General features: G+C 40.2%; 1 protein-coding gene across 27 annotated transcripts in view; it reads right to left on the reverse strand.

Annotated features, from left to right (window-relative positions):
* Mast4 (microtubule associated serine/threonine kinase family member 4) overlaps positions 1–24,273 on the reverse strand; it is a 594,077-nt gene that overhangs the window by 21,281 nt on the left and 548,523 nt on the right. For 24 of the 27 annotated variants that reach the window (XM_087189591.1, XM_087189613.1, XM_087189592.1 and 21 more), the window contains 12 exons: positions 22,258–22,466; positions 20,660–20,798; positions 19,222–19,354; positions 18,233–18,398; positions 16,309–16,410; positions 10,946–11,068; positions 10,630–10,742; positions 8,805–8,932; positions 8,212–8,447; positions 3,964–4,164; positions 1,172–1,401; positions 519–641 (listed from right to left, as the gene is read on the reverse strand). In XM_087189591.1, the coding sequence (XP_087045717.1) occupies positions 519–641; positions 1,172–1,401; positions 3,964–4,164; positions 8,212–8,447; positions 8,805–8,932; positions 10,630–10,742; positions 10,946–11,068; positions 16,309–16,410; positions 18,233–18,398; positions 19,222–19,354; positions 20,660–20,798; positions 22,258–22,466 (1,903 nt within the window). The remainder of the gene's footprint in view (positions 1–518; positions 642–1,171; positions 1,402–3,963; positions 4,165–8,211; positions 8,448–8,804; positions 8,933–10,629; positions 10,743–10,945; positions 11,069–16,308; positions 16,411–18,232; positions 18,399–19,221; positions 19,355–20,659; positions 20,799–22,257; positions 22,467–24,273) is intronic. The other 3 variants (XM_087189596.1, XM_087189595.1, XM_013078954.3) reach the window with 1 other exon arrangement.

A 24,273-nucleotide genomic window follows, 5' to 3' on the forward strand; every position in this document is an offset into this window, starting at 1 on the left:
ATATTTTCATGAGGAGAGAAGGAAGACTAATAATTGCCAGAACGATTTTATCCACTACCACTTTTTATCATTTATAGCATGTGTGTACATATTTACAATTCTCTTTCAAAAGAATGCCAACTCTCAGACTAAACCTTTACCTCTGGCCTCACAATACAATTTTGTCTGCTACTATAGTAGAATGAACCTGTCCTAAAGAAAATCACCTTTAGTATAGGCGATTTCTAAACAGATTCTACCAGGTGAGGTGAATAAGCAAAAAGAATTATTACTATGTATAATTTAGAATGAAAAGCAAAATTAGAGAATGAGTTTGGAGATAAATGGGCATTCTTTCATAATATAAAACCAGAGAATTCATAGCAGTTTTGTTTTGACATTAAACTTCAGGTTACTGAACACCTTATCAGTAATGAGGCTGATTACAGGGGGAGACCATAGAGAAACTGATCTCTTGGTGCTAGTTCCTTTGGGGTACCTGCCTCCTCTTCATGGCTATGACATAAAGAAGAAAATACCTTTAGCAGCAGCTCTATGACTTCCGTGTGGACGAGTCCATGCACTGGCTCTCCGTTGATGTGTGTGATTAGATCTCCAGCCTTCAGTCCTGCCTGGTATGCTGGACTTCCTTCTTCTACATTCTAAAGTCCAAGGGGGGAGTATATATTTGTAAATAAGTGACAGCTCTAACTTGTACTGTTTCTTCTGTTAGCATATTCTGAGCCAATTTGCAAATAGTCCTAGGCTTCTCATGGGAAATCAAAAAGGCATCATTCCTACTCTTATTCTTCCACTAAATAGAGTAATTCCCATGTTCCCGTTCAATGTTCCATGTAAATTGAGAATATCATTTTTTAAAACAAGGCCAGGAAAGAAAATGAAAGAGAATGAAGTATGGAAATAGGATAGTCTTTGACTATTTGTCTACCATCTTGGTATATAAGAGTAGACAAGCAAACAGAGAAACTAGACAGAACTGGGAGAAATGATTAGTTTTTGCTAAATCCAATTCCATCACATAGGTGAAAAAAGGGAGCACTAAAAATAAAATGAAAGTGGTTCCAAATGTGAGCTTAACATAAAAGAAGTTTGCTATTAACTATGCTTCAGCCACAACTCATCTAATCTGGCTGAGAATGAGGACTAACGAGCATGAGATTGTTGGTCTTACCCAAACAATGTGGTGCACAGTGTAGATGTCACTGTCCCCCACATACACCCGGATGGCACGGATGGTGAAGCCATAGTTCTTCCCAGAACTGTGAATCACAATGGGCTGATGGGGACTGGCAGAGGCTGCAGAGGAATCTCGGCTGGGAGAGGAGTCTCTTGAAGAAGAAGGGTCTGAGGACAGGGAGTGGGGAGACATTGGGCTTCCCAGGGGAGAAACAGCAAACATATCTGTAACAGAGAAGCCAGTTGTCAAAGCTGATCCTGGTCTCACACATGTCCATGCAGCCAGCCCTCACCACGTGAGCCCTGCCAGGATTGGGACAGGATTGGCACAGCCACAAAACAAACTCATTTGTTTCAAATGCAAAATAAAGAAGATATGATGCAAAAAATTGTGCAAAAAGGTATACATTTAAAAACTGAAGCCTGTCAAGAAAATATCATAAGTGTTTCTACTGCATCTAATTTGTCAATAAATATTAAGTTATGATTTCTTAGTCTACTACACTAATTAAAAGACAGATTAGCTCCTTTCTAGCTGTGATATTTTTATCTAATAAAATAAAGAAATTACTGGATAAGTGCATGTATTTAAAGCAAGTCCTAATGTGTAGTAGACAGTATGTACTACAGTGAAAGATTCTGGACTCCAAATCTTACACTAAATCGACTTAACACATTCTTTTCCAAGCACATGACTAAGAAAGCAATGGTGAATTTACCAGATGCTTTCTGCAATGTTGTTGAACTCACATTAACAAATTTTAATCCAGGCAACACGAATGTTGTAACATCTCCATAAAAGAATGACCATTATGAGGGTTATAACTGATGGTCCTTATGTATTACCCGCAGATCCAATGTTTGTAGAATAAAGCAGGTAAGACTGAGAAAATTTAAGAGCAACTCAGTTCATATTCCAAGAGACCAATGTTACTGTTTTATAAGCAAACTGCAGTGTTCTCGATGTTTGTGTCCCCTTAAATACTGTGTTAAAATCTAACCCCCAAAGTGATGATGGTATTGAGAGGTGGGACCCTGGGGAGGTGGTTAGCCTCTTGTAAATGGGGTGAGTGCCCTTATAAATGAGGCCCAAGGGAGCCTGCTTACCCCCACCTGTGGGAACATACTAGCGGTTCCACCTATGAAGAACTAGTCCTCACTAGACACCAACTCTGTTGGTATTTTTATTTGGGGCACTGAGCCATGAACAATAAGTACTGTTGTTTATAAATTACCCAGTCATAAGATATTTTGTTGTAACAGCCTGAGCAGAGTGAGACACACTTTTAGATTGTAGTTCATGTGACTCTTCCATCTATGTGAATCTTAACTGGTCCACTGTCTATGTGTATGTGTGTGTCTGAGAAAAGGCAAAGTAGTCTACAGGGAATGCTGAGTTTTCATTGTGAGCTTAGTTGGCCACAGGGTGCTTGGTGTTATGGGACACTCCCCGGGGCATGGTGAGGCCCACTGTGACCATGGGAAGCTGACAGTGGCCACACTACCCACGTTCTGAGTCTTATGCTGGGCAAAGAAGAGCAAAGCTAAGTGTGTCGTTACCCTCATGCTCCTCGTTCTGACCTCATGGGATGCCCTGCTGTTCTCTAATCTAAAGGCCAGGTGAAGAGAGGCATGCTGGAGGGCAGGGAACTTCACAGCATGCCAGGGAGGAAGACAGAGCAGCCACAGATCAAACCGAAAAGCCAGGACCACAAGCCTCTGCCTTGTCACAGTTTCCTGGATCTCCACGTGAGTCATCACTTCCTGGCTCTACTGAAGTCTGGGCTACCTCACCACCTTTCAGAAGGAGACTGGACCCCACCACTCTTGGCTTCCCTATTGTGTGGCTATGCTGGGGCCACACCTCTGGGTGCTGAGCCATCATGCAGGCTAGGATGTCTGCTCTGTGTGCCCAAGGGAATCCCTCCCCAAAATGGAATATGCCAGAGTGAGCACTGTACCCAAATGAGCATCTGTTTATAGCAAATTTCTTTCTACAAGGGAAATTTTTAAACGTAAACAATCTCTTTTATATATGGTCTGTATTCTTCTAAATACAAACCATCTGCAACTTAATTCAGTTGCCGCTTCCACTCTCTCGCTGTCATTAAAATGATGTCATAAACCGAGGTGTAGAGTTCATATCTGCCAGTGGGATTGCTACATACTTAGTGATCAGCAGGGGCAAAACTAGGTTGAGGAAAAATATGGCAATCCAAGAAAACCATAATTAAGCCCAATTTTCCAAAACAGGGCAGAGAGTGATTTGACTGTCAGTAGCAGGAAGCACAGTTCAACTGACAGGGTTGGCAAAACATCATTTAAAGGCTGTCTGTGATTTTCTCAATCTCCAGAAATGAAAAGCTTACGTGCTCTGGTGTCTATTTCCTCATTAATTAGATAAGAAAAACTACACTTGGCTTTCCAACACAGATGCTATAAACAGCTCTGTAAAGTATATAAATGATACATAGTCTAGAGAAGAAAAATTATTCCAGGGAAGGGAATATATCATTTGCCATGAGGGGAAAAAAGAAAAGACAACAAAAGAAATAAGGCTTTGTGGGCAAGAAGCCTCTCTCATTCCCTGATGCAGAGAGTGAGATGCAGTAGATCACACATGCTTTTCGGGAGTCTCAGAGGTCCGCAGGCAGATGCTCTGGAGAGCTGTCCTGCACCTGACCGCTCCCAGTAGTCCTGCGTCACAGTCAACATTCCACACTGGGGAAGGGCAGTGGGGTCACATGCACAAATCACACAACGGCATGCGAGTAGTTGTCTCTCTACCTCCTGGGATCATGAGGGACAGAGCACTGGCAGAAAGGGACTTTGTGACTTTCCCCGAGATTTTCTTTTTTTCTGTGCTTCCTAATCGCTGCCGAGCCATGTGAGAAGCGGGATCACTGGATGGCTTGGAGGAATTATCTGTACTGCCCACACACTCGCTTCGTCCATTTATCTGATCCAAGTGCTCTGAAAAACTGCCAACTGTACAAAGAAGAAGGGATAAACATATTCAGGAAAACCTAGGAGAGCAGAGGTGGATTCAGGAAGTGAGAAGAAGGTCAAATGCTGGAAATGTACTCCCACATGGCTCTTAAGTCCATACGGTGCTAGGTCGATGTGGAAAACACACAACTGGTTTGCAAAAAGGGAGGAGAAGGAGATGGAAGAGGTGTCCATTCAAGCAGGCTCCACTGTCTTTGTACACAAGTCTGCTGAATTCTCAACTAATGAGTCCACTGAACTAGAGGAATAAATTAGTTTCTACAATCTGTACGTCAGAACTCATGAAGAGAAGACACTCCTCCCCTGTCCCCGCAGCGAGGAAGGCCTTGCTGCAAACCCGGTCCTGCCTTAGGAACACCATGACCACACTCTTCATACTGTGACTCTAAGGCAGCGGTGGCGAACCTATGGTATGAGTGCCGCAGCCAGCTGTTATCATTGAAAGCTCTAAAAGGTTTGCCCTCACTACTCTCAGGTGACCTCAGTGCTGCCAAAAGCTTAGACATAGGGCCATCATTTAATCACTGTGAAGGCTTATGGTTGTGTCATCTCCTACCACGTTCTCAGGCACACTTCACCTAGGCCCAGGTGTGTAACTTATGCAAGTGTGCCAAGAATGTGTCCCCTGACTTCTGTCACTGTGGATATCTCCTTTGCGCTAAGCTCTTGCAAATTTCAAAGGACAAGACATAGCATATCACTCACTTCATCTTCCTGGCTTTTAATCTAGACAGTGTGTCAAAAAATGTCTTCCTGGAGGTTATCTCCCATCCCCTTTAAGCAACACCTTTTTTTAATTTTTCAATTTTATTTACCCTTAATATAAGCTGGAGTTATTTTTAAATTAAGACATTTGGGCTTCTTTCACGAGACTCTGAACACACAGGAAGGCACAGCAATGGAGATGACAGAGGCTAGGGTAGAGAAAGCTCTCAGGCAGAGCACCATGTGTATCTTTGAGAGACAAGCTGAGTGGTTGCCTGCTGGGTTTTTCCTACTCTTTATTCCCCAGGTTATCAGTTTTCTATTCTCTTTTGTTTTTTAATAAATCATTGATAACACATTTTTGTCTACTGGGAGAGGCCATACTCACCTAACAAGTTGTATATTTAAGTTGTATGAGATAGAAATAATTTCTAAATTTTATCTAATAAGCCTCTTGTGTTTAAAAATCATTAATACTATTATCATCTTAATCCACACAGAGGGTGTAACACTATTATAAACGATCCTTTGAAAGACCAGCCAGCATATTTGAAAGTGCTGACTGTATTCTTTGCCCAGAAAAGAGCTGCTTAACTTGACATAACTAACGTTTTGGTTACACTGATGCACACCATTCCACTAGGCAGCTTTCACCTGGCCCTGGTTTATGGAGGTGGTGCAGACCTCATGGCTCTGGTTAAAGCTGAGTGAACTCTTGGACTTGGGAGGTTGGACGTGGGAAGGCACAGTCACTGTTAGGGTCATCTACTGTGCTATATATCCAGGAAAAGGTTCATGGGCTTCCAAGTATGTAATACTCTTCTGGCCAATGGATAGAGACAGTCTCAAGGCAAATAACACTTTTTATCCCTGTATGCTCAGCACATTCTCACTTTGCAATGTAGCTATCTCATTTCCTTAAAAACCAGCTGCTCGAAGGCCTTGATCAAATGGCTTCGCAAGTCAAAAATGTCATCTCACAAAACCAGCATCCCTTTGGGTGAGTTATGCACTTCCTTTCTCTTTCTAGTTGGATTTAGATGAGATCACTGACAAGTATAAAATGAAAAGCTGAATCTCTTTACAGTGAGTGATTGCTGGTTGAATTTGAACACCACACCTACTATTTCAAGATTTTTCAGGGGTTCAAGTACAATGTAGTTATCAAAAAAGAGAACCCAGTATAAAGTTGTACTTTTCTAGTGTTGGGTGGATCTGCAGTCTTCTCTCTTCCTCTCTTGCCTCCACTGTCTCATTCACAGCACCGCATACAAGTGTGTGTTGCTTTTCTGCCAATGATGGATAATGTCATCTTAATGTTTTCTAAATGTCAAGGGTTCCTTCTTTTTAATGGTGGAGCAATATAAAAATCAACAAATTTAATTTTACTACAGTCACAGTTTTCAGGTTCCCTAATTACCCTTGGCTATAAGCAAATCAGCTCATCTCTCTATTCTCTACAGCCCCCAAGATCTCAGATTATTTTTAGTGTGTGGATGGGGGAAGACAGAGGGAGAGAAGAGAAGGGGGTTTGAGTCTATTAATCAAAAGGCATGGCAGGATCCAGGCAGATTTTTTTCAAATTATGAAAGTAATCAATCAGGTGCTTAGATGCTTCACCTCCTATCTTTCTGATACTGAGTAGGCTGAAGATACAGAGAGTAAACAATACACTATATTAAGAGTACATTTTCAGTGGAGGTAAAGTATATTCTATTGAGGGCAAGATAACTAAGAACTAGGCAGAGGTCTCTGTAACCAGGAATATAAAATGCCAAGATGTGTACTGATTTGGACACCCAGACAAGCTAACACTAGATAGGAACCTTAGATTAAGACACTGGTTCTACACTACTGCTACATTGCTCTTCTCTTGCCTTCACAATCAACTATCGGCATATCTGTTCCTGCACAGGTCTAAACATTTTCGTGAGGCTAAAATCCAGCTTGTAAAATTTAATTTTGTCATGATGCTTTTAAAAAACAACTATCAGTTAGTTAAAAATATTGGCGAAAAATCTTGGAATTATCTTGGTTATCAATATAGCATAGGGAACATGAGTTAATGAAAGCATTTATTACAGCAATCCTATGCCATGTCCATGTTTCATTATTTGACAAGGCTTAAATGTACACTGCTCTGTAGAAGAATATGCTATGCAAAAGTTTTTTATAAACCAAATGAAATTTTACTTTTTTTTTTTGTATCGGGGATTGAACTTAGGACCTTGCACTTTTAAGACGGGCATGGTGCCACTGAGCTAAATCCCTCGCCCCCGGATGATATTTTAAAGCAACTCTTAGGCTTAAAGTGCAGGTTAGATCATCTAAGGTAGACATTTCCAGTTTCTGTTTTGAGACAGAGTCTTGCTATGTAGTTCAGGATGGCCTTGCACTCACCAGGCTGGCCTCAAACTCTCAGTGATCCTCCTGCCTCAGCCTCCTAGTGCTGGGATTATAAGCATGTGCCACCTCCATTATTAAGGCCGGCAAGATAGAGATGAAACAGGAAGCACTTTAAACACCTGTGAAGATTCTATTCCTATCATCAGGAAGGTTACTTCACACAAAGATAACATGACAAAAGTATAATAACATGACAAGAGAAAAGGCCCACATCCCGGTCTTCATCTCGTACAGGTGGAGATGCCTCAGGGTCCCCTACTCCAGTGACCTACAGACTGGGCAGGACCTTTGGTCTGCAGAAGCTACCCTACTTGTAAAATGCCAGTTGAAGCTGTGCTGGTGTTTCTGACTCCCTTGCCCTCTTAGTCCTTGGTGCAAGAGAGGGTGATGGCTGTGAGCCTGGAAGCACAGGCATCTTGCTGTGCTCAGTGTGAGTCTAGAGTGCAGAGCTGTTCTGTACAGCATAACCCCTTAACCTACTTCAAATAAATCACCATCTAGTTCAGTGCTGTAGGGGAAGCTGGCTTTACACTGTCCTTTATAGATAAGTTGAGACACTTGCAAGGATAATTGTGATGATTTGATACTGTCCCTTGCACTGAACTCTGAATCAGATGAAACTCCCCAAGATGAGCCTTTGCATCAACAGATGCTCCCTTGGCAGCTTGTGGGTGCCACTGAAGGCCCCAAGGAAGCTGGCTGGGACATGAAGGCTGGCTCCTAGGTCAGAGTTGGCTGTATGGCCTAGCACTGAGGCAGGGGTCTGAGACAGCTGAGCAGAGTTCTCAGGAGCCTGTCCCTTAGTCCCAAGAGGTAGGGCATGGAGCACCAAACACCCATCCTAGCTGCCTGGCCTGGTTTGCTCTGGGCTCAGAGACCCACAGCCGCTTGTCAGTGTGGCAGATGAGGGCTTACCTGACAGGGTGGAGCTGCTGATGGTGCTGGCTGGGGTGGTGACCTCAGGCTCTTCCTGAGCACACTCTTCAGAAGGAAGAGGTGGCTTTTCAGGGTCCTCATGGGGGTCTCCAGGACAGGTTGCTGCTTCATTGTGCTCTCCCTCCGTTGAGATAGCCAGCTTGGGAAGTAGCCCAGAACCGAGTTTATGTCTGTTGCTTTCAGTATCTGAAGAGTTGGATGTCGACAACTGTTGCCTTGATTGAAAACAAAAATAAAGTCATGAATACACATAGGAATCTGTGTTAAAGGCGAATTTTAGAAGAAACCAGGTAAAAATGGGACTTGGATAAACCTAACCAAAACCCATTTAGTGCGATGGTTCTTAAGGTGTGGTACCCAGAATGGTGGCATCAGTGTGACCAGGAGACTTATTCCCAAGGTGCATCCTCAGGACTCATCTCAGAACTGTGGGATCAGACCCTGGGGGTGGTCCCAGTGGCCTGCATTTTCATAGCAACCCCCCCCCCCCAATTCTGATGCTGCCTACAGCTTAAGAACCATTGCCCTCATAGCTGTTGTTTGTGATAGTACTCAAAAAGAATCACACGTACACTTCAGAATATTCTGAACTCCAGCTTAATGTTTCTGTGGATGGCAAAGTTGTGCTTTTGGTTTTGTCTCCAGAGTCATCTTTATCTTCTCCTGAATTCTGAGTTACTCGATCTATACTGCTGAAAACCTGCAAGGCAAATAATCAGTGGTTATTAATATCTTCTAGGAAGAGCTTGTCAGAAAAAAAACCTAAGTCTTAGGAGCAAGAATGAGAGTGTGACTAAAATTGGAACTGGGACCATGTATTCAGAAAATACTTGCAATGGTGCTTACTTATATCCCTAGATAGAGGCTCATTGTGTGTGTGTGTGCGCATGTGTGTTTGGAAAGGGGAGCTCTCTTACCATATCTCATGGACTTTGTATCTGCAAACAAAAATCCATACATGCATTGGGGTTTCTAGGCCTTGGGATTAATGCATATCTTAGATCACTTTTTAACGATGAAGTCAATCAGAGAAAGAAAATAACAGGAAGAAAGGGGTGTAATGGGCCCTAGTCAGGGGTAGGAAGGAGAAAAATGAATTGAAATCGAGTACAAAGAGAAGAATAAATTATCTGTTTCTAGAATTGAGTGGAGGCAGGAAAGTCCACGGGGAGAAGGCAGGGCTATAGCACGTACTTGGTTATAGGAAAGAGACACACTTGTTTGGCATACGAATTACCTACACAGTCAGGTAGCTTCCTGTGTTGGTACTGAGATTCCTGAAGGGGATCAGAGCTCAGGCAAACCCATTTCTGAATCTCCATCATCTCATAGCAGAGACAGGAGGTAAAACAGGGGTGCTGAGAGCCCAGTGTGGGGAGCACAGCCCTCTGCCCTACTCAACGGCTTGCTGCTCTCATAGGAATGCCCTTGCCCTGGTCCTGCAGTCTACGGGGATTCAGAAGGAAAGATCAGGCTAGAGAACAATAGCCAGGAAAAATGGAGGAAGGAAACTAGCACCCATTTAGTGTCAGCACAGCTTTTGACAGAATTGCTATAGCCCTCTGCAGGGAAACCCTAGCTCTGTGTCCTTCCTTTAAACAAGGTAGTACTTGCCAATTTCCAGATACATTCTAAGTAATTGCCTACAAAAAGCTACAGAACACTTTAACATCACAAAATGTTATAGAAAAGCTAAACAATAATCATGCAAAAATGCCATGGCAACAGAAAACCTGCAGCAATGGAAAGTAGCAAATGGGAGGTAGAATGTTCTCTGCATTTTCCTAGGGTCCTACTTTGTCTCAAAACTATCTATTTTCTTTTTTTGATGATGGTTGTTGTTTAATCTTACCATGGTCAGTAAAGTGCATTTTAAGTATTAATTTTATTCTACCATTTCCAAAGGTCTAGCTTGGCCTCCTACTGCTTTACAATATAAATTATAATTTCTAGTACTGGTCACAAGAGTTTCTGTTTGCACAGTCAGCTGTCTCCAGTATCTCAGTTTATGTCAAGGAACAAACCTTCTCCTTGGGTTGTACTTGGTGTGATGGAGTACACCTCAGAGAGGGGTTGGCACACAGAAGGCTCAAATTCTGCATTGTAAGATGAAAGAATGGGGAGAGGGCTGGCTCTTAGCTAGACGGACAGGCAGACAACCAAGTTCCTCCTGTGAACACCGTCACAAAGAGATGACTATGCTGTACCTTAGGCCTCAAAAACAAATCAAGACGATGGGGTCATGTTTCTTAAACTAAAAGGCATTTGAAGCACAAGAAATCTCAAGCCACACAAAAAGAGGTGGTTTTACAATCCGGTCAGGCCGCTGAGGATACAATGACTGGCCAGAGGCAGACTGTCCCAGACACTCCGTACGTCCACACCCCCTCCACTTACTTTGGAAAACCTATGTGAACATGAGGAAAACTGCCTTATTTCCACATTAAAGTCTTCATCATTTGTGTCATCTTCTTCCTCAGTTTCCATGTGATGATATTTCTCTGACCGAGCTGCAGGGAAATGTTTAAGAATAGTTACAATTACTCAGAATATCACCTTTTAATTTAGGTATTTTTCATTACAAGTTTTTGTATCACAGCAACGTTTTGTTTAAGAACTTGTAACGTATGAGATTGGAAGAAGCCTCAGAAGTTGAGATGATATTTTACAAAGTAAAGGCCAAACAATGTCTTATATCAGATAATGCACATACTATCAAAATAACTTGTGTCATCCTCGGATTCCAGTTGGGGAATAAATTCTGCCTTCTGTCTCAGCAAACTGTTCCAGTCTAATGAACGGAAGAAGCGATGCTGTTTTACTTCATACGCACCACCTGCAAGAGGAGAGGGAGACAAGAGCAAAGTGGTGAACCATCCTCCACGCAGAGTAAACACCAGGGCTTAAGGACAACTGAAAAAACTCATCAGCAGAGAAATGAAGACATCATTGTGGGAGCCATACATTTTCATTCTACAACCAAAACTGAAAAAAAATTTCCTCTAATTTATCAGCAGGAGATCTGATTTTGCTAGCAGCAGTTGCTATGGCACAGTTTTTCTTTGTTAATTTTTCCATGACTTCCTCCATTTTTCAAAGGTTAATGATGCAGCCACTTAAAACCACATTATGCTGAACCTGGGGACATGGATGCATGTTGGCCCAAAGCAGACTCACTCATTACAAACCCAGAAAAATTCTAACAAGGTGCAAAATGTGTTACAGCAATATTTCCTCTGGAGGTCAGGTTAATAATGATGAATTTTTCCTAAATACTATATAATGGTTACCATTCAATTTTATTGGATTGCTCATTAACATAGGAATCAGGTTCTGTGGATTAGATTATTGAGGAAGGAACAGACAAACCTATTTGATAGATTTATAATGCATCCAATAACAATCAATCACAATTCCTGAGTTTTAGGTTTCTTTTTGCTAAGTCAGCATGGTAGCACAATTATACAAGATGTTTTAAATTCAGCTCACAGGTTTTAAAGAGTGATTTTTGAAGGGGAGGCTTCATCAAAAATATTAGCACTGTACTCCATGTAAAGAGAAGAAGGTACCTATCATATAAAATCATAGCAGGAGAATCGGGCTCCTGCCTGCCACAAACACACACACAATTGATAGACAGATAACAAAGAATTAATTCTGAAAAAACAGGAAGAGATTTCTCAAAAGAATAACAGAGGGTCTAATCATTCTCTCTACCAGAGATCTCTAGTTGTAATGTAAATGGTTCTTTCTTGCATTTGTCATCCAGGCCTCTTGTACTGTCCTCAGTGAGGTACAAAAGGAATAGGATGGGAAATACAAGTTAGAAGAAAAATGGGCTGTGGGTCTTCATTGGAGGAAGGATGGCTCCATTCTTTGTGGCTCAAAAATGTGGCTCAATTTCATCTCTAGCTATAAACTCAGCAAGGGGAATGGTGTTTTGAAAACAATGGAATGCAGGGAAAAGAACAAAGCAATGGAAATCACCTAGAAGAGGGGAGAATGGCTTCTTTACAAAGCCTGGGATTAGAATCCTTATCCAAGACTCTCTGCAGGTGTTTTCCATGTTTCTTATAAAACACTGAATACAAAGCAATAGCAGCTACGATTTCTGGGCCAACTTGATGCCAAGCATTGCAACAGATGCTCTAGTATCTTCTTTCCTTTAATGAGATTATTAAAAATAACCCACAAAGTAGGCATTTTTAACTGCATTTTTAGGAAATGGAGGAAGCTAAGGAAAAGTAATAAAGCACACTAGCCCAAGATCCCCCACAGAATGAGGATGAGAAGGGCTAAACCTAGGTCTACCTAAAAACACCTGGGCCTCACCTCAATGCTATGGTGCCACTCCCATATGAGGAGGAGGCATGCTTTGGTTTACTCCTATCCCATCATCTCTCCTGCATCACTTTAAAAATGGAGTCACAATTGCCAGCTGGGAAGCTGAGCCAGTTTACACAGAACCTCCTCCTCCAGTCTACCATGCATCCTGGCTCTCACCTTGCCCAAGTCAGTGTCCCCCAATACAGATGGCAGGGTCATTTTCCTCTAGTGCTCTCTTACTCAGAAAGCAGGATACAAAACTTAGTAAGCTTCCCTTCCCTATCCAATCCCTGACTGTGCTGACAACAATGGAGTCCACAGAATCAGGCCTGGCGAGTGGCCCATGACATGGACCTCTGGAGTCCTAGACTGGCCATGGTTCCACTGCCTCACAATGACCAACACTTCAGCTGCTACCTGTGGGGCTTTGTCAGTAGTGACACAGCTCCGACGTTCCGAATGGTTCAACTTTGCCCAGAGAAGCAATTTCTCTAGGGCCAAGGGCTCACACAGTCCTTCCAGGCCACACCCACTCCCCTTCCTTCCCTCCTCTCCCCGTCTGGGACCCAAGCTGATGAGAACTTCTGTTTCCTCTCTGCTGTCAGTGACAAATGGATCCTAAAAAGTCACAGCCCACTGAGGATCTAGCTCACATTTCTCACCCTTGGGCCTTTGTGCTCACTGAAAAAAAGTTGACTATCAGTGGATTCTGTTTCATGTATACTTAAGGAGAGAGGAGAAGAAAAGAATTAAAGGGATAAATTGGGGGAAAATGACCTCTGGATCAAACTGCTAGTAAAAGTGTAGGTGACAGCACATGAGCTAAATGTAGATCACTCGTGCAATGATAGCTCTTCTCAAGAATTTACCAGGCATGGAAGAAAAGAGAAACTGATTATTTCTTGAGCTCTTATTATGCACTGGGTTGATGTCCTGGATATCTTCATGATCACTTTTGCATTTACTCCTCTCAATAATCCACACCCACTCACAGACTAGGAAACTGAGAGCAAGGCTAGAGACCTTGCACCTGGTACACAGGTAGCATTCACATTTGAGCAGCTCTTTAGTCTCGTATTCCAGGTGCTGCTCAACTCTGTAAGTTTGAGAGTACTATTCAAGTAGAGCAAGGTCCCAAATTGCAAGTTATGTTATGGTATGAATGTTCTCCCTTGAATTTTCTCTCCTTTCATGGAAATTTCTTAAACATGCATTATGTTCTTCACACCTTTTTTTCTCAGCCTCTCTTGTCTCTTGGGCAAATGTGCATTTGCACATTTTCATGTTGCATTATTTTGCTTGCTAAATATGCATTAACTACAAAATGCTGTCATTGGAAGAAGCATGGAAGGAATAAAGGATCCTCATTCTTCAGGCCCTACTGGGACCTGTCGTGGTGGACTTGCCTGTTTGGCAATCACTTCTGGACAAAACTCAGAGCTTGGGAAAGGTCTTTCAAATGTCTCTTTTGGACTTCTGCTAGGGGATTTCTTCCTCAAGCTGTCAAATTCTGAAAAGACTGAAAGTAGCAGTCAACAGGAATATGTGTTGAGAAATAACTTGCAGCATATATGATACATAAACATGGATGTACTGGATGCATTATCATGACCCTGTTTTGTTAAGTCAAACCTACTCAAGGATCCAGGCATTCTTGGAGGAGGGAAAGAGGCAGGATTTCAAGGGGAAAATCTCTAAACTGACACTTAAGACACTGAAAGGCTCAGGACTTTGAGTCTCCCTTAGAAAAGGTGTGCCCATTCCAATATATTTTTAATCAGATTTATGCGTCAGTTGAACAAGACATCTACATAGATATTTTGCAATCTTAAAATGTCAATGTGCCTTGTACGTGGCTCAAGTGAGTAAAAATCACTTTGTAAAACTGCCCCATACATAGTCTTACCACAGTTCTTTGACAGCTACTCATCTCTCTTGAACCAGAAAGCAAGTATGACAGCAGTCCATAGAGGGTGGGAAATAACAAGTTTGCTCATCACTTCAGACAAGTGGAAAAGCAAATAGGGTGAGAAGTGGGAAAATACTTGACTGAAGGAGTTCAGTTGGCTCCAAGATAGGCATACCATTACCATTCTATGTCTCATATGTACAAAAGGAAGACATGAGATTTGACATGCAGAAAATCTGTAGTGGCACCAGTAGCAGCACATCTGGGGAGCTGTGCCTGGATAACCTCTTTGTGTCCTCACAATGATCTGAAGGTGCTGTTACTAAACACACCTTTTCACAGAGGAGGACATGAGGAATGGGAAGGAAAGTGACTTGCCCGTGCTCAGTGTCCAGATTTAAACTTGGGCAATCTGACTCCAGAGTTTACACTATTAGCTTTCATTTACATTGGCTTTTAAAGTCAAGGCACTGAAAAATGCACGTGGAATCTAGTAAGAGGCTCAGCTCATAAATGTTTCCTAGAAATGTTTCCTAGCTAAGCCCTGATTTTAAACTTTCTTGGATTCTTCAGTCCAGAGTCTACAAAATTTTTGTGTAAAAGACCAAGCAGCAAATATTTCAGTCTTTGTAGACCATGTAATTTGTCATGATTACCCAACTCTGCTGCTATAGCATGAAAGCAGCCATGGATAATGTTGCATGAAACAGTATTGTTGTGTTTCAATAAAACTTTATTTACAAACACAGGCAATGGGCCAGATTTGGCCCACAGGGTGCTGTAGTTTACTGACCCCTCCCCTCCTCTAACATGGCAGTGTTGGTGAACATTTTAGAGCTTTCAGTGATAACAAACAGCTCACTATGTATGTGTGCCATAGGTTTGGCACCACTGCATTATCATAAACTCTAGTTAATGCCGCATTCCATAAGCAAGAATAAATCTCTAACAGGACTGTGTGGGTGAAGGTGGATAGTGATATAAATACCTGTTGCAAATGATTTGTTCTTGAAAAAAATGGGAATTATTTCATCAGTCTTTTAATATTTCTATTATAATACAGTAGAATGAAACAACCCACCATGCTAACAATTTTCACTGATAAAAATTATGGATACTAATGTATGTGCATTCATATTTAATATTTTAGAATCCTTGAGACAAATGTATATACTCAGGCAGACTGGGACTCTGTACTGGAATTTCTAAAGTCTGTCTACTCAAACTATAGGGAACAAAAGGAAATATAAAACTGCTAGCAGTACAGTCAGGAAAAATAATCAGCAAGAAACAAATCTACTGTCTCCTTTTTCAATGGTTTTTAATTCTCTTTCTGGTATCTTGGTGCTGACAGCCACGATAGGACAGCATGGTTCAACCCCAGGCACTCATTTCCAGTAATTAGTTTGAGTACTGATAACTCATTTCAAAGCCTAAGGATACTAGCCTGCTGGGTCAAAATCTTCATGGAAACATACACTAAAAACAAAAACAAAAAGAGCTCCACATATCTGATTCTGTTTCAAATTAATGTAAGATGCATGTTTTTCAGGACAGGAAAGTTGCGTGTACCTTTGGGATTTATTTATTGAAAAGAATTAAGAATTTGTGTTCTACAAAAAAACAAAAAAATAAAGACAAACAATAACCCTCAGAAGTGTCTACACTGCTCTGAATGGCAAAACAAAATCCCAAATAATATTGCTATAATATGCTGAAGTCGTGTCCTACATCAACTAACAGATGTTGCCTATACAAAAGCAAAACACAAAAGCCTCAGATTGCTCCATGAAGACATTATTTCTTGCACACTGGCAAAATCAGAACACATGTGCTCTAACCTGTTCCCAGCCTCTCCAGGGGATTCTGCCTGAGAAGCAAGGTAATCAGATCCTGGGCATCTGGTGGTGGGGCCTCATCCTTTTCAGGCCAGTTGATTTCATCTAGAAAGAAGAAAAGTAGTTTATAACTTTCCCAACGAGGAGTTCAGGTCCACAGCATGGACATCACCTGAGTATTTGTTGGAAATGCAGAATCTAAGGCCCCATCCTAGACCTACTAAACCAGAATCTGCATTTTAAGATCTCTAGCAGACTCCTATGCACAGTGGAGTTTCAGCAGCATTATTTTACAAGACATGAATAACACAGCTTCCTACAGGTTGAGGACAGAATATTTCAATAAGCAATGTCACTCATCTGCATTTTGGATTCAGTTTCTTTGCCAGAATTGGCTCCCAACAAGTTGCCCCTTCTGGTGATTAAGAGGACTTAATATGATAGAATCACCTGCATTTCTGGCCCACTCATGGGGATCATGTCAGAGTAAGATTCACTATCCTTAACTGAGAATTTGGCCATGACCAAAGTGTTCTTAAGCTCCAAGAAGTAAAAAGTTATTTTAAAAAATATTTCTAAGACAAAGGAGAAGCCAAAATGCTAAGACTGAAGAAGAGAAATACCCGCAAGTGATCATAGTAATGATAGTATTTAAAATTTGTCATAAATATCAGAATATGTTCTCACTCTAAAGGAGCTTGCCCGAAGATAGGTGTGTGTGCTTGCGTGTATGGAAATGCAATAAAAACATGAGTTATTTCTGTATGTGGCTGCCTCTAGCTTCCTCGGCTGTAGTTTAAATCTGATTTGGAAAATAAAACATGAATATGCAACTGAGCTGCAAGGCATCGAGAACAAAGCCAGCATTTGCTGCTTGTGTTAATTAAACAGTTGATTCCCCTTGCCATTCAGGCCTCAGTGTATCAGAAAACAGCCTAGTTATAAATCCATAAACAGCTCAGATATTGTATAAAGGGGTTACACACTGCAGGCAATTCACACATCTACTTTGTTAAAGTTTACAAATATGCCTGGCTTGCAAAGTCAATGTTGGAAAATAATGCTGTGATTAAGAGGCTCCTCATATGTAAAATGAATTTTTCCATATTTCCATGGCTGGCCGGTGTTAGCACAGTCCAGAATAGATCAGAAGTGGTGGATGGACCTGTCATGATGCCTGACAAACTTTCAGCAAGAGTGGCCTCTTTGATCTATGCTTCAGGGAAATTTACAAAATCGGCAGGTAGGGTAGCAGTAGATCCTATTTAATTATCATTTAGTTTTGCCACAAGCCACATAACAATAGTTGGGGTCAGCTTGCAGGGTAAGATCTAAAGGTTATTGAATTTTAAATGAAAGATGAACAGCTGTTACAGAAATAACATTACACCATAACAACTACCAATGAAATCATTAACAATCTGTGGATTCAATTTGCTTCCTTCCCATTCTCATTATTTATTATTTGGTAGACATTTGTTTTAGGGTTTATTACATTTTTGTTAATTTCTTCATTGTGCCATTAGTCATTTTTCCCCATTTATGTAAATGTTACTTGCATTAACCTTTTCTTCCCTGGTGCAACTTTCCTATTACGGAAAAGAAAGACTGGGCAACAATTAAATCACTCAAAAATCCCACACCAATTTTTTTCACACACACAAAAAGCACACAATAAAAGTTAGGTAACATAACAGCCCATTTCCAAATTCCATGTTAACAACACTTTCTCAGATCAATTTTCAACATGCATTGCTCTCTTAAGATAGTCAAAGTCAGTTATGTGCTGTGATGAATGAATGAAAATATTGGCTCCACTGGTTATAAAGGTTAAAATTTTAGCAGTGAAAACTGTGACACTCAACAGATTTACAATAAATAGAGGCTTCCCAGTAGTGGCTTAACGATAACTCCTGGTGATATTTACCACTGATGACTTGTCCAAATAGCTCCTCTGGAGTGTCCCCAAAGAATGGCACACATCCAACCAGAAATTCATAGAGGATAATCCCCATGGCCCACCAGTCCACGGGCTTCCCATAGCCCTGTCTCAGAATCACTTCTGGGGCAATGTATTCAGGTGTGCCACAGACCTAAAAGATGATTGCAATATTAGAATAACTAGAATATTAGACAGGAATTACAATGAGCGAGATGACTAAACAAGTGTACCTGCTCAACTACAAAGACCCATACAAAGAACACCAAGGCAAATTAGCACTTTCATAGTAATGAAGGGAAGTGTAAAATTCTCCGTGAATGTTAAATTATGTGTAATGTTTAGTTTCAACTTGAGAATCTGACCCTGTTTGGTAGTTTTGCTTATTTTAAATACTAAAACATGTATAATCCTCATATTTAAAATAATAATGCATTTTTAATCTGTTGCTATCAGAGAGAGTTTTATTATTAATATGACCAAGTGGATTCACACCCTGGTTATTTCATAAAAGGATGACAGTTGAGATGTGTTTACCTTAAGTAACTTTACAATGAACAGATTGCGGGCACATGGTAATGAGGCATGCTTAAAGGGAAATGGGCCATGGCTCAGATTTTAGCATCCGTGATTGTACAATGCATCATGAGTTTCACGAGTACTCTACTGAGACTCCTGAATTCCTTACAAAAACAGTTTTCCATTTGTCTCTCTCACACTCTCACTTGTGTGCAATTAGGTCGTTCGTCTTGCTAATAGACCATAATGCTGGGGAAAGAATGTGGAGGGAGCGGACAGTTCAAAGAGGCCCACAGAGACAAATGGGAGCAATTTGCACTTCATCAAATGTAAGGCTTATACAGACGTCTAAACCACCAGCACTAATGTGAAGATGGCTGACACAAGTGGATTTTGAGTTTCACTGGCAGTACTGCACTTTGTGTTTCTCCATAGAGTGGAGCAGCATCCCAGCTTACCTGTTTATCCAGGAACTCTCGCGCATCCTTCTCAATATGACCCTCATAAAGATTGGTAGTCATGCTCATTAGTCCCACCTTAGACAATCCAAAATCTGTCAGTTTTATGTGCCCCATGGAGGTGACCAACAAGCTATGAAGCAGAAAGATATAGAGTACAACAATCACTTTGAAGCTTTTTTTTAAAAAAAAGATTTCCCCTTCCCCTCATCAATTTGTAAGACTACTAAATATCTACTTTAAAAAAAAAATAAAACCCAGCCTGAAAAGTGATGAAGTCACATAGAGATGTCACTCTAGTGGCAGAGTGTAATTCACAAGAGCAGGCCAAAGACAAAGTATAGCTAATCTTTGTTGGAATGGCCACTTAAGTGTCATTTCTTACAACACTCTGAAACTCTTCGAAAAACTCAAAGATAGAACACTGATTCCTTTCCATTTTCAGAATAAGAAAATGGAAGAGAAAGGGCTACCAATTTTCCCATGTCATACATTAGGAATTAAGATAACCATCCATCTGTGATTCAAATGAGACACAGATAGAGAACTTGGACAGAAAAATGTATTGTTTCACATTTCAACTTCCAGCTCTAATTTACATTTATACTCAAACAAAACCTGCATTTCTTATACATGCAAATAACTTGCATGTGAATGTATTTAGAATGTTTCATTTTAAGGAGAAAAAATTAACAGTATATACAGTATATCAACTAAAAAACTAAATTAATAGAGGGATTTAAAATAGAGGAAATATGCCGAATTTCTAATAGCTGTCTTTGATAATAGTGTGGATGAAAGTTTTTCATCTTTCTCTTGTGCTTTCCAAAGTTTCGGGACTGAGCATGAGTCAATTTTATCAAAAAAATTTCAACACACTTAAAGTCTTTACATATTAACATGTAATGTTTTATAAGACAGCTCCTACTAGTAGAGAAAGCATGAAATATTTAATAAATGGTGTCAAGATGAACACCTAGTCATTTGGGGAAAAAAAGATTCCATCTGTATCTCAAATCAGACACCAAATGAACTTCATATAAATTAAAAATTAATAGTGTGAGTAAAATAGAATATAATATCAAGTATATTATTTTGGAGTATTATTTGAGTATGACATCAAATGCAGAAACTGCCTGGCAAGCGTGAGGTCCTGAGTTCAATCCCTGGTACACTGCTCCCAAATGCAGAAAATATCCAGAAAACAACTTGTGGGAGTCTGTGTTGTTTTTCAAAAGTTGATATCCTAAAAAACTTAAAATTAACTAATTCTGGCTTTAGAGAATTATATAAAAGTTATCAGATATACTGTTAAAATAACTTACTTTAGACATTATGGAAGAATTTTAAAATGTGCAAGTAATACTAAAAAACCTTTTCTAGACATAAGAAAGCTTAGTATTTATGTAGAAGACATATGTTTCATCACTGTACATACTTGTCTGGTTTCAAATCCCTGTGTACAATTCCATAATTATGCAGATATTCCAAGGCCAGGACAGTCTCAGCAAAATACATTCGGGCCATATCGACAGGGAGAGGACCCATATTTTTCATTAAGGTGGCACAGTCTCCCCCTATATAACACAAGAAAAAGATTTAGTAGATGCAACATCAGCCAGGATTAACAAAGACCATCAGTTTGGTCTGTGGACTTTCAAAGCAGAACCATATTCATGAGTATATCATATTCATAAGTTGAGATTGTGTGTTAAGTAATCACGTTTCTCAGAAAGACATGGAGTAGAGAGAATAAAGATTTCAAATGCAGTATTCATAACAGCAGGTTTGGCTCCAAAGCAGGACTGTCTTTTGAGGAACTACTAACTGAATTTTAGTATATATAGTATTACATAAATGAAAAATTTAAGGAATTGAGCTAAAAAATTAACAACTAAAAGTGTATCAGTATAAAACATGGATCAGGCAATTAGGCTACCTGCATTTAAGTCCTAATTCTGTCTCTTTTTAGGTTGAGAGCTTTAGGCAAGCTAGTAATCTTGCTATTCTTGGTTGCTTCATCTGCAATATAATAATAATTATAATTATAATAAATTCATCTTTTACAGAATATTATGAAGATTGAGATAATCTGTATAACAAAGTTAGGATATCACCCACACATTTGAAATATATGATAAATGTTAGTTATTATTGCTGCTGTTGTTAAAGACCACAGAAATGGTTAACAAAGCAAAGAACTCGTGTGGTGGCAAAAATAATGGGTGGAAATCAGGCAAACTATGCTTTTGTCTTCAATCTGCCACTCAATATATAGTGTCTCTTTCTTGGACTTCAGTTCACTCATCTGCAGAATACAGTAGGTATAACTAATCTATGTATGAGTTTATTGTTTGGGGATTCTGTTCAGATAATGACAAGAGCTTAAACTGGATGCTTTGAAAATTCTTTTGGCCTTTGCTGATGTATTCATTTTATTAATTTTATGTCAACAAGTCATGGCCACTTAAAGTCTCAAAACTTTAAAGGAAAAGATATGGAAATAAGATTACTTGGAACATTTAAAAAAGTAGACCACAAAAACCATTTTTAAAAAAGAAAAAGCTGAAAATCAAGCAGATTTGGCTGCATTTTTTGAATGTCTTTCCTTTTCCCAACACATTTTTAGTTCTATACTATAGACTAAAAAGAACGCATTTTTAATTCAACAAGCCCCAACAGCAATGAATGCTTTTTTTATAATATGTGACAAAATAAGAAGGAAAAATTGTATCACTTGTATTCCAACTTTAATGACCAACTGAAGGGAGGTAGTTAGGATTAAAAGCTATTCAAAAAAAAAGAAAAACCTTTTTTCCAAATAGCACTAATTTTCCCTTTGTTACAGCAGAGCAGGCACTTTACAAGCAATTATCAGAAGATAATGACTGGGAATAGAGCCATCTCATTGCCTGGTTTTGGGTCCTAGGTGGATACAGCCATTTATATGGCATAAGCACAGACAGCTCCAAGGACACAAATGAGTGAGGAACTGCTGTGGACAGGTGTCGTGTTCTCAGTCAGCAGCTGATTTACCTTCGACATATTCCATGACCATGCACAAATGGCGCCTTGTTTCAAAGGAGCAATACATGCTGACAACAAAGGGATTTTCTGCAAAAGTCAGAATATCCCGTTCCACAAAAGCCTGCTGGATCTGGTTTCGAAGGATGAGGTTCTGTTTATTAATCTTCTTCATGGCAAACCTCTGCCTCGATTCCTTATGCCGAACAAAGTAGACTGCCCTGAAAAGAAACACAAGTATTGGGGTTCACAGGAAGAGAGAAATAAGGATGTTTGGGGGATACAGCAAACCATGTGCTCATCTACTTTTCTGAACTTCGTAAGGCAGCTGGAATTCAGCTCCCATAAGCTATGTTGGCAACTAGAAACAACTCATTCCAAGACCAAAGTCTTTTGGCTACATTGATTTTTTTAAAAAAGTCTTTCAATAAAGGTCATACATGAGGCATCAAACTCATCTTCACTGCTGGAGAAAGGAGATTGACAGTCCCCACAGTAAATTATTTTTCAAGATCTAGCTCATGTTTTCAGTTTTTCCACAAACAAAACCAAATCCAATATATAAGTCAGAACTGGGAAGAATTAACAAAATTACACACAGATCACAAGGTGGTTCCTTGCTAGCATGAGATATATGTTAGGCACATTTCCTTGACTGACTAAAGCAATAATTTTCTAAATGATATCCTTAGAATCTGCAAAAAGAACCAGAGTTTCTTAAAGTATTTGGTTTCCAATTGAAAGTAATATACATCCCATGAAATTTCCAGGTAAATGAGAAATAAGAGGTTATGTGAGGCTGCTCTGCAACAAAGAGTAGCATATTTCCTCACTATGGACCTCAACATGTGTTACTCCCATGCCTGTTCCAAAAGAAAATGCATTTCCCTATAAAAAGAGGGGCTGACCACATAGCTGTACTACTGCTCCTTCTAACCCATGGCTACAGTGTCAGGCAATCTGACTGTAAAATGACCAGAGCAAGCTGAACTCCTTCTCTGCCCACAGCATTTCCCAGATACTCTCTAGAGCAAGACCCTGGCCTCCCTGAGGTGCAGGATGATGTGGAGAAAGAAGTAATTAGGAGAAGGAGTCTTACAATCCCACAAGGACAATGTCTTGGAGAGGCTCCTTTTCTCACAAGTCACTCCTCGCTCATCTTTATCATGGGAGGGCAGGTCTGACCTCTCTAGGAAGGCAGTGATAAAGTAAGAAATAGTTTACCCAGAGTCACCAACTGTCAGCCAAAGGCAATGATCAAGCAATAATTTACATAAAAAACCATCAGTCACAGTAAAGACTATCTAGTGACCTGCCTTCTAAAGCAAGGGGTTATGTGATCTGAGATGTTTCTACCAGTTATTTCATTGTCCCTGAGCAGTGATGGTGAGAAGGACAAGGACTCCCTGTGTGCCCCTGCTGAACCACTGTGTCAGGGTGATCCACTGCCATGCATATGAAGTATGGTCAAGCCTAGTTTCATCAATGTTATCATTTTTTCCCTTTAATTATTCTACTAGGAATTATTTTTCTTCTATCTATCATATTCATCTTTTGCTTTTGCTCACAAAAATTACACATTTATATTTTTTTCGTTTAAACATTATTATTTTTTCTTTTGGCTCTGCTCCCCACCCCATTTCTTCGGCTTTCTAGTTTTTCATTCACTGTATAGCAAAGAGCTCCCTTAACCATACTCCACAAAATCAATTCACTGAGTGCCCTGTTGGTGTCATTCCCACTGTAAAACCCAATAACGTGGGAGCCAGTGAGTTGGCACCTAGTTCTTTCAGCATGGGCTGATGGTTCTCTGCAGAGTGCATGGACATTGGGACTCCTGCAGGCTGGGTTTATTCTTATACCTCTTCTGCTGATTCAATTCGATAAAAAATAACCAGTCTAAATAAGTATTGAAACCAATGAAACATGAGTGTGAAAATGAGATGCTCCATTGGTTATTAAAAAAATGCCCTAAAGGAATGTTTTAGAAAGTTTTGATAAATTACTAAGCAAAATTCCTTTTCTGAT

The sequence above is a fragment of the Heterocephalus glaber genome, unplaced genomic scaffold, assembly GCF_053883595.1.
Source record: "Heterocephalus glaber isolate CG9 unplaced genomic scaffold, H.glaber_assembly_v1.0 deba00001543, whole genome shotgun sequence".
Lineage (NCBI taxonomy): Eukaryota > Metazoa > Chordata > Mammalia > Rodentia > Bathyergidae > Heterocephalus > Heterocephalus glaber.